General features: G+C 35.4%; 2 protein-coding genes across 3 annotated transcripts; both read right to left on the minus strand.

Annotated features, from left to right (window-relative positions):
- Window positions 1-167: 167 nt before the first annotated feature.
- snx24 (sorting nexin 24) lies at window positions 168-6,733 on the minus strand. Its single transcript, XM_015025438.1, has 7 exons — window positions 6,519-6,733; window positions 5,231-5,314; window positions 3,845-3,949; window positions 3,630-3,724; window positions 3,464-3,493; window positions 3,259-3,323; window positions 168-2,280 (listed from the first exon to the last, which is right to left on the minus strand). The coding sequence occupies exons 1-7, from the start codon at window positions 6,585-6,587 to the stop codon at window positions 2,210-2,212; spliced, it is 519 nt and encodes a 172-aa protein (XP_014880924.1). The 5' UTR covers window positions 6,588-6,733; the 3' UTR covers window positions 168-2,209.
- Window positions 6,734-7,386: 653 nt separating this feature from the next.
- Window positions 7,387-9,751, minus strand: LOC106942206 (protein-lysine 6-oxidase-like). 2 transcript variants are annotated; one of them, XM_015025433.1, is made up of 4 exons: window positions 9,105-9,742; window positions 8,230-8,325; window positions 8,024-8,139; window positions 7,387-7,932 (listed from the first exon to the last, which is right to left on the minus strand). In XM_015025433.1, exons 1-4 carry the CDS (start codon window positions 9,270-9,272, stop codon window positions 7,926-7,928), a joined length of 387 nt encoding a protein of 128 aa, XP_014880919.1. In that variant the 5' UTR covers window positions 9,273-9,742; the 3' UTR covers window positions 7,387-7,925. The 2 variants fall into 2 exon arrangements, with proteins under 2 accessions (XP_014880919.1, XP_014880920.1); XM_015025434.1 differs by lacking the exon at window positions 7,387-7,932 and having other exon boundaries at window positions 8,020-8,139; window positions 9,105-9,751.
- Between the last annotated feature and the right edge of the window lie 300 nt (window positions 9,752-10,051).

Raw genomic sequence — 10,051 nt, forward strand, 5'->3', positions numbered from 1 at the left:
CATCAGCTTTAACCTTTTTTTTTTTTTTAAAGAGTTTTTACCAAAATGTGAGAGGGAAAAAAAAAAAAATTGATGACTAATGTAAAAATAATTGTAAGGAATCATTTAAATAAAAAAAAACTGTTTTGATAAATGTGTTTATTTAATAAAATCAGGTCTGACAAAACTTTGTAAATCATAATTTTATTAGTGTTTGTATGTTACAAAGCATTTGTTAGTGTAGATTCAACGTTTACTGACATTATGGCACAGATACGACATTTACACAATAAATACATAAAAATCTTCACCATGAATCTTTAGTGGATGATTTTATTTAACTTCCTTTTACTAATTGAAAGAGATCTTTGCTTCAGTGTTAAGAAATAAAGATCCAGCCAAGAAAAAAAAAAAAAAAAAAAGAAAACTGATCATTGACGACTGTCCAAACAAAGTCACAGATTTAGTCAACAGCAACAAAACGGTGAGTTGTTGTCTGGTCTTATATTGCACGTTAAAACAAAGCACCCTTTATGTCTCTACTTCATTAATACCTTCACAACTGGCCTGTTAATGATATATTCCCATTTTTAATGTAACATGTAAGGAGTTAGTGTTAGATGCTGGTTTTCAGGAATAATAAAAAAAAAAAGAGAGAAAATGATTCAGGTTTGTGTAGAAACAAGAACCTCTTTGTGGAAATCGTACTTTAACCAGGACAGCGTTCGTACACAAGCAGCTTCACAGCAACGGCTCAAAACTAGTTTTTGAGCTGAAATAGTTTTGCATAGATCACTTACAAAAAAAACAACCTAATTATTCAAATGACTATCTTTATAGGCTGTGAATTGTTTTCCTTTCACAATAAATAAGTCTTATTATAGTTCATGTAAAAAATGTTAACGGAAAATAAGGTAGTTGCACCACAAACACATGATTCTTCAGTTTAATTTTATGGATTTGATTAAAAAGTGGAAACTTAATGAGTCTAATTGAAATTGATGCCAACCAGGTTTGGTACCGTCAAGGTTCAATAAATCCTGTATGCAAACAGCAGAGGCTAAAAAACATGAAACTGTTATTAAACAGGGAAACGTAAGGATGTCTTTGGAAAATATACTCATGTTTGTAAAGATAATGTAATTGAAGCATTTTCTATTAACGTTTTCTTAAGTTAATCAGAGTTTGAAGGAAATTTTAAAAGGTAATTATTTCAAAAGAGGATGCCATTTAAATAAGGCAAATGTGTGTTTGATACAGTAAAATAGGTTTTCAACTAAACTCAACATTTCTAAAGTCGGAGGAAAAGCTAAAGGGTTTATAAAACTGGAGTGAATAGTAGCACGCCAGGATTAACAACTCCCTACAAAAACGATTTAATTTGAGGCTTTTTACGCATATTTTACCAGGAGCGTCGATATTTAATAAGGGGTTTTTATGTAACAGGCTCTGTGTAAACGTAACGAGTCATAAACCATTTATTTCACACAGCTGGTATAGTGGTCATTTCTAATTAAATGCAAGTTTTAATTTTCTCAGACTACGTCACACAGTGAAAGCTTTTGCAGCTTTGGTTTCAAACTCACGACTGCTTGGAACGGAGCAGATCATTCGGCATCTGAGAAAACATTTAACAAAATAAGGATCCACATCACTTCAGAATCTGCTTAAATGTGTCAGTGTAACCAGAACGAAGCCACAGTCACGTTATTGCTGCTGTTCGCCCTCGACTGGCTCCTTCGCGACCAAAAAGAAATGCAACAAAGGTTTTGCTCAACCCTCAACGCCGTTATCTTCAAGATACGACACGCTCACTAACATTTCCAGCCTATCTTTATTATTATTCCAATATCTAACACTAAAACTACTGAGAATGTTCACTTTTTTTCCAAAGCTATTTAAATGTACCCGTCAGACTACTTCTCGTATAATTTACATTTTAAAATTGAGATTTAAAGTGAAAATCAGATGAAATATGGAGGAAAACATAAGTTATAGTTAATGCATAAAATGTGGTGAGTTATCCAGAGACCAGCAATCCATTTTAGTAAAAAAAAAAAAAAAAAGTGGAAGACTTATGAGTTTTTGATGTATGTTTGTGAGTAGTAAAAAGAAAAAAAGAAAATGAGGTTCAAATTATGTTCTTATACGTTCTTCCAGGTGTACAACGAAGCTGGTGAGACGCATCGGTTTAATTACCGGCTTGTGCATCATTTTCCTCCCGGCGGCTCTACCTCGGCTGAAAATCGGGGTAGAAAACGCCGTCCACCACGCCTTCAATCACAACGTTGGAAAAGGTATCTGATAAGGGAAACAAATTGCAAGGTGAGACAAAAAAAATGCACATATAATTTCACAGCTTCTGTCTATTAATTGAATGCCTTTTTATTCTGGGGAAAGTGTTTACCCCCTTACAATTTTGCTTTTTTGTTACATGCTTTTGTTACATGCAGTTCTGGAAAAAAATTAAGAGCCAAATATTGATTTCTGGACTCTTCATGAGTTAAAACATCAGTTTTGTTGTTTCTAAATGAATATAAAATTGTTTACTTTGCATTACTTGAAGCTTTTTCATTATTTTCAATATTTGTTATTTTCTGCGAATAAATACTACATTTTTGTTTGGAATTTCAGTGACATGTCGTCAGCAGTTCATAGAATAAAAGAACAATGTTAATTTTACTCAAACATATACCTATAAAAAGTAAAATCAGAGAAACTCATAATTTTAAGTGATCTCTTAATTTTTTCCAGAGCAGTATATAAATAAAAAATATCTATAATAGTCAGTCGATTACATCGAACACCATGTTCGACTTTCAGTTTGACGCTCTTTTTCTGAAATAATGTTATATCAAATGAGACGGACACACCTAAAATATTCCCATTTTGCCTCTTAAATCCGTAGCGTATTTACTCAAAGATCATCAAGATGGTTGTTGGTGTACGTGAGACAAAACGTCTCATTGTTTTCTGTCAGCAGTGGGGGTTTTTTCCTTGGAACTCCCACAATAGGAGCCATTTTTGCCCTCTGTCTTTCTTTTTTCGTGAATTGTAAACACCGACTTTAACTGAGGCCTATAATTCTATAAATGTTGTTTTTAACCATCTGGTTGATGTGATTTTTAGACTAATTTTAGAGAACATTGTTCCTTTTGTGAATCAAATCGTAATTTTTCTTATGATTTGAAACATTTCCTTACACATCTCACTGTGTAAGGAAAAATACTTTGCTCAACACTGTGAGTAAATGTGGGTCATCGTGTCATTTGAGTGTACCGTGTGCAGAAGGAAGCAGGTATGGATCTCTGAGATAAACCACAACTGGCTGATGAGACAGTTTACTGAAAAAGAGCAAAAAGAAAAAAGGAGAAGTGAGCGGGTAAAGTTCAACGCGCCGAACTGACGCACGATCTGGGTGAAAAACAACACGAGCACATGTCCTGCTGATTTATGCGAGAGGAGGAAACTCTAAATGACTCACCTTGATTCCATTGATTCTGTGTCAAAGGAGCTGAAAAGCATGAAAGAAAGAGAAGTCAGACCACATAGTCGTTTGAGAGTCTGGGAACAAAACTGTCCCACAAACATAAACTGCCACAAATTGCTCTATTTTTCTATACTGAAGCCAACCTGCAGTTCCAACTCACCCACAGCTTTCTGTTTTTGGCACTGAAGGAAAATGGCGGACGTTGAGGAAATCCAGGAATATCTTTGGGAGGACCTCATTTTCCATAATTACAGTCTGACAAAAAAAAAAAAAAAAAAAAACAAAAGGACATTTTTGTGAGCGCACCACGCCAGGATGCAGAAACAAAGTTGCTCAATGAGTTAGGAGAGCAGACAGAAAAAGCAAACAGTCTACCTGCAGGTAGAGCTCCAGGCCGTGTCTCCTCTGCTCCAGAACTTTAGGGACCCAGTTTCTGACATGCTTCGAAGGGATTTCAGGAGGTTTTATGCTTTTTTTCAGCTGAAAAGATTCAAATTGTTAAAATAACATTTTTTTTTTTGCATTGTATAGTTGTAATAATCTTAGAATTGTGCTAGATTTTTGAATGAAGCTTTAAATATTCTATCTAGGTCGTGCTTTGTTAAAAAGTTACTTAAAGAAAATCTCTGTAACACCTTAGTTGTGTTAAAATGACTGTTTATCAATGTGCTACATACAAAAAGTTAAATAAAATGTAACATTCAAGGGGACAGTAGACCATATGTCTCGATCGGGAGTCAAGGCGACTCCTGGGTTGTTTGGAGCTTTAAAAGCATAAAACACATTTTAAAAACAGAGTTTATTGAGTTTAAAGTTCTTGGATGTCAGGGCAGACAAGTTTAACAATGTGTGCTCCACTGTTTTCCTTCAGAAAACTTGAAAATATTCAAGTAATAAAGACAATTTCTGTCACTACAGCTGGCCTGCTGCTGCGGTTTCTCTCCTTTCAAGTGTTTTGTTTTTATATACGTACACAAAACACATCATTCTGTTAATTTGTTTGATTTTATTGCCCAGAACAGCCCACAAGTTGACTGACTCCCATCCACTTTTCCCCACAAAAGAGGCAGGAAAATTTGCAGAAGGTGATGCGGCATTGAATCGTGTGACAAACAGGGAAACAGGTCAACAGTTTCCACTCAGCATTTAAATGCAGCAAAGGAACATTTTTAAATAATATTCATTAATATTCTAATTTCTAAAGATCCTTCTGCACGTCATCAGGTTCTGCAAATTCATTCTTTCACTCAAATGAGTGGAGTTGCACTCTCAAGAATGACGACTGATGAATAAATAGAACAGTACAGAGGAAGGGGTGAGAGCTTTGACTGCATTGTGAAGCCGTTTGTTACAGACTGTTGCAAAAGAAATTGGACATTACCAGCAATTCATGCTGCACACGGTGCTTTAAAACTAAAACGCAACTAAAAGAAATAAAATGCATGATAATGATGAAGATAAAAGGCTATTTAATAAGACAATTAAGGCAGCTAAAACAACAATGAGGCTGTTAAAACGAGCAATAGCTTAAAGATCAGGCAATAAAAATGTGCACATCTAATGGAGACAGACTGTAATACTGCCTAGAAGAAGGTTTGAGATTTAATTTTAGCTGCTGAAATGGACAGCATCACCTTTGGATGTGGGAGCATATTTATGGGTACATATATTTTTCTGATATTATGGTTACTTATCTGAGCACAAAAACCTCACCACAAGATAAAAAACACACACAGTCATCAAGAGAAACCTGGATCTCACCATTTTGTGCAAAGCGTGGAATTCACTGTAGCGTTTCTCAACACTGTGCAGTCTGCCGTTCACCAACACGTCAATTTTGAAGACCTGACGGAAAGACATAAAGAAGTGATTTCCTTTTGCGGAGGGCACTTTTGATTTGGTCAGCATTTAGCAGAAAGGAAACATCTGTCTCCATTTTTTGGGGTTGATCTGTCAAAGTGACTGTTAGCATCTCAGAGCAAACACGTCGTCTACTTCCCTCACTCTGCTTGATTGTTCCCTAAAAGACTCGATGCAGACGTCACTGTTTCTACCACAATGAGTGGAGTGTCAGTGGAGCTGGTGATAAAACTCTGGACAGAAATTTAAATATAAAAAGCTCATAGTTTGAAACTAAAAAGACTTAAACTGCTTTTAAAAGCTTTGTACCATTGGTGTCCTTCTCTTGCATGTATTCAGTGCATATATTGAATAAAAATATGCTGCTAGTACTGCTGAAATCATCTTTTCTTATTGCTTTCTAATTACGTTTTCCATCTTGAAACACATAATTGGTTTTATAAGAGCCTTCCAGAGTCACAGGTTTCACATCCCTGGTTTAGATCAGTGTATTTTTATGTATCAGAATGGCCTAGTCAAAGTGCAGACTAAAGTTTTAAATGCCTAGTATTTTCTATTAATATTAATAAGAGAATACATTGCAAGGATATGTAAAGAGACAAATTGCATTATAATTGTTATATGATGTAAAGAATCATTTATATTTAAAGGGAAGTATAAAAAATATGTATCAAAAGCAAAAATATATTTTACAGAGGTTCCTATTATTTACTTAATTATCTATTTACACGTCCATCAAAGTCTTGGTCCTCTCTACATTACAACAGCACAATTAAACTCCAGATTGTCAATAAACCTCTATTGAAAAGGGTCCCCAAAATTAGACCACCTGTTTGATATAATTATTTTCTCCGAGTTATTTTTGAATTGTGGTGATGATTTCAGGTGAAATGGTTTAAACTTGCCCACAAGAAATAAACAAAGAAATAAAAATCTCAGATATCGCCAGGCTGTCTAAAAGTGCAGTGGCTCTTTAATTTAAACGCTGCCAAAATGTTAAATGGAGAAGACTGACATGTTTACAGAGAGAAAACGTGTTGAAATCAGATCTGAGGACGCGATGTTCTGCTGCAAAGACAAATGAAAACAATCGTGTGTGTGAGCACTGATGCAGTCTACGAAGCAGCTCGGTCAGGTTTAAAGGTGATCTTTAGACGGAGACACGAACGCAGGTTTCCGTTGGTCTTACCGTGAATCCTTTCTCCACCGAGCTGTTCTCCGAACGGAACGACGGGATCGACAGTCGGATCGGGTGCATTTTTCCGCCGGACCGAACGGTTCTGTTTGGGTTCTAAGTGATCGTCTAGCGCGCAAACACAAAAGCATTTAGCTCAAACACTGACTACTGGTGGTTTACTGCAGTTAGTGTGATAAAAATCACTGAATTCAAATCAACTCAGGCATGTCTCAGTGCTGCCCCCTTATGGACTGGATGACATGGATTGTAGGCTGGATGGTGAAAATACTACTAGAAATTGTATTTTATTAAATTGTTTTAAATATAGTGAAATTATTAAATTACTTACAGACGCTTTAGTATATATATATATATATATATATATATATATATATATATATATATATAAGCAATTTCACGTTTCTGAAGCTTTCTTTCTTTTATTTTAAAAAATAACATAAACAAAAAATCCTTTACTTATTTTACTAATAGGAACCTCAGTAAAATGTTTTTTGTTTGTAATAGTTCCCTTTAAATCTAAGCGATTCTTTACATCTTAAAATAAAACACTACAGTAGTAAAACGTATTGCAAACAACTAAAAGTAATCGTAACAATAGTAATATAAAAATGTCATTTAGTGATAAATTGTTTAACAAATAATAAAAATAATAAAAAACATTAATTATGTTTATGTAGATAAACTGATTAGCAAAAACCTATTGCTTCACTTTCAGTAATCATTGACTGTTATTTCACTCAGCAGTCACAGGACGTTTGCCAACACATGAAGAAACTAATCTGTTTTTTCTTCTTTTTGATTGCATGCAGTTTATTAAAACAGAACAAAAACGGTTAAAAATAAACACATAAAGAACCAAAACATTCAAGACAATATCTGCCAAATTTATTTAAGAAAGATCCATCAAAAGCTTTGGAATAAAGAATTTTTCTGCTGCATATAAATATAATAAATGCATTTTCCTTTTAGATAGCCATTTTACTTTTTGATACATTGAGTAAGGGACTAAATGAAAGCAGATTCAATGTGGAAATCCCTGAAGAGAAAAGCCCAAAAAGAAGGAGAAGATACAATGACTAAGCACTGAAGGGCATTGTGCTGTTAAGCTCTTAAATATAGCAGATTTATTTAAGTGTCTTACAATAAAGGCATACGGGATACGAGAGAGGGAGAAAAAGTATAAGAGAGTTTTTTTCCTCATAAAGCAAGGAGGATTCAATGTAATCTTATGCCATAATATCTGATGGTTATGTTTACTTTTTTTCTAAATTTTTTATTCTAAAATAAAAGTATGTCACATATTATCATCTTTTACACATCCCCTGTTGATCTCCGTCCTCTTCGAAGTCATTCACACAGGAAACTTGCTCAATATCAGTGGATCATCACTGCTGTAACTTAATATCTGAAAAATACAGAAACAAAAGGAGCATGTGAATTAAAAGAGAACACAATCTTCAAAAAAAAAAAAAAGTCACTTCATCCATGATACTTACGGCGACATGTGGCACCCGGACACGTAGGCATAGTTGCCGGTGTAACGTACGTCACACCGCACTATGTTGTTGGAGTAGTCCGACTCTTCAACTTGATAGGAAGGATTTACACTGATCTGTGCACAACAAACATTACGAAACAAAGACGTATCAGCAACGTCATTAACTGGAGACTCTAGAACGAAATGTGCCTGTCTGGCACAAACCTTGAGGGTATATTGTCCAGGCTGCACATCTGTGATGTCGATCCACTGACAGTCGATGTCTGCGTTGTAGGTGTCATAGCATCCTGGGCTCAGACCCTGCACATCAAACAGTATCCACATTCAACAATAATATGATAAATAATGTGCAGATCTTTCACATCATTAATGCTAAAGGTAATTTCTAGCTATTCTAAAGTATGTTACTGCTTTATTGTACTTAAAAGAACAACAATTACAAAACAACCTACATTTCTAAATTATTTGAGTTGAAATCAAATAATGAATCAGGAAATAGGGAACATAGCACAAAGGTTGTTTAGGCCAAAACTTCCTTCTTACCATCTCTCTTATCATATATGGATGTTATTAAAGTTGAGATTATACGTAATTTTTGATTGAGAAGTTTTTAATTAAACTCAACTTCTGAACCATGATGCCGGTGCACCGGTCTAGTGTTCAGCTGTAAAATCTTGGTTTTAATCCAAGTATTTTTCACCCTGTAAAATATATTTTCATAGAGAAAGAGACTGTTTTTACTGCGGTAGCTTCCTTTTTATCTGTTTCATCGGAAGGAATCCCAGAGATCCCAACACTAAGGGAAGTTACATAAAATAAAAGTGTATTGTAAATTAAAGGTTGTCACTTCATCAACATCAAGACCTGACAGAACAGAAAGGCTTCTAGTGAAATGGCATTTCACTAGGAGACAAAAGTGACAGGACAAGCTTGTTATTTTAATATATTTAACCCCCTAAAACTGAGGTATGGACTTTTAAATGAGCGTAGCATGGATTCTGGAAACACTCATAAGTGTCACAGTTTTGTTCTACGTCTAAATGTGCATTCATTAAAAAAACTGGAACTTATTTTGAGACCTGTGTGTGTGATGTGCAGGCGTATCTCCGGTAGTATCCGTAGTCACAGGAAGTGTCTTCCAAGCAGAAGCTAGCCTTGTGGCCCTCTGCCACCGACCGCTGAGTAGAGGTGTCCAGCAGCTCATAGTGGCTGAACTCGTCCATGCTGTGGTAGTGCCTGTCGATCATCAGCAAAACACACAGGTCAGAGAATAAACTGTTTCTGCAACCACTGGACACCAGGTATAAATTCCCCAACGTCACGGGTGATAATTCAATTTTCAATATACACAGTTATGTGATCTTGTGCAGAACGACATCTGGTTTAACTCTGCTGTCTCTTAAGAAAACAGTCTGGCCTCTAACTGCACTTGACTTTCAGAACACAGACAAAAAATCTATGCAGACCACATCAACAGTTTGCTGGATCGTAGCCAGAAGGGCTCCATATCTGGAACCAGCCCAGTCGACCTCTCGCTTCACAGCATAACTATGGAGTGAGGTAGTTTCAGGAGAAACTGAAGTAGGACTTTTACAGTAATCCCAGGGAAAGATCTGAAAGATCAGCACGATCCCCTTTGGAAGCCTTAAACTCTACATCTTATTGTATTTATCCACATAAATCTTTTTGTTGATCATGAATCAAACACTGTAGCTCTGTTTAAGTTTATTAACTTCATCTCATAAAGAAATATGGACAGCTATTGATCGCATTTGAATTGGACATGTATCGCATATGAGTTGCATTCCAAAAGAATCCGACCTGTGCTGTTCAGACTGCCATGAAAAGATCAGATACAGGTCATATTATGTAAAAAAAAAAATCTGAATTGGGACACTTCAGGCTGCAGTGTGAACACAGCCAAAAAATTTCAAAGTTGCTGTGGTTTACCATAATAACAAAAAGAAAATGTAGTCATCAGCATATACTGTGAAAGCATTCTTTCTGTGTTTCAATAACCTCTAAT

Source organism: Poecilia latipinna, unplaced genomic scaffold, assembly GCF_001443285.1.
Source record: "Poecilia latipinna isolate Pla-1442-1.1 unplaced genomic scaffold, P_latipinna-1.0 Scaffold4115, whole genome shotgun sequence".
Taxonomy (NCBI): domain Eukaryota; kingdom Metazoa; phylum Chordata; class Actinopteri; order Cyprinodontiformes; family Poeciliidae; genus Poecilia; species Poecilia latipinna.

Coding starts and splice junctions, on each gene's coding strand:
- LOC106942206 (XM_015025433.1), bottom strand. CDS start 9,272: ATGATCGACAGGCACTACCACAGCATGGACGAGTTCAGCCACTATGAG. Junction 8,326..9,104: donor CCTGCACATCACACACACAG/GTCTCAAAATAA, acceptor TTTGATGTGCAG/GGTCTGAGCCCAGGATGCTA. Junction 8,140..8,229: donor CTGGACAATATACCCTCAAG/GTTTGTGCCAGA, acceptor TGTTGTGCACAG/ATCAGTGTAAATCCTTCCTA.
- snx24 (XM_015025438.1), bottom strand. CDS start 6,587: ATGCACCCGATCCGACTGTCGATCCCGTCGTTCCGTTCGGAGAACAGC. Junction 5,315..6,518: donor CGGTGGAGAAAGGATTCACG/GTAAGACCAACG, acceptor TCTTTCCGTCAG/GTCTTCAAAATTGACGTGTT. Junction 3,324..3,463: donor ACAGAATCAATGGAATCAAG/GTGAGTCATTTA, acceptor GCTCTTTTTCAG/TAAACTGTCTCATCAGCCAG.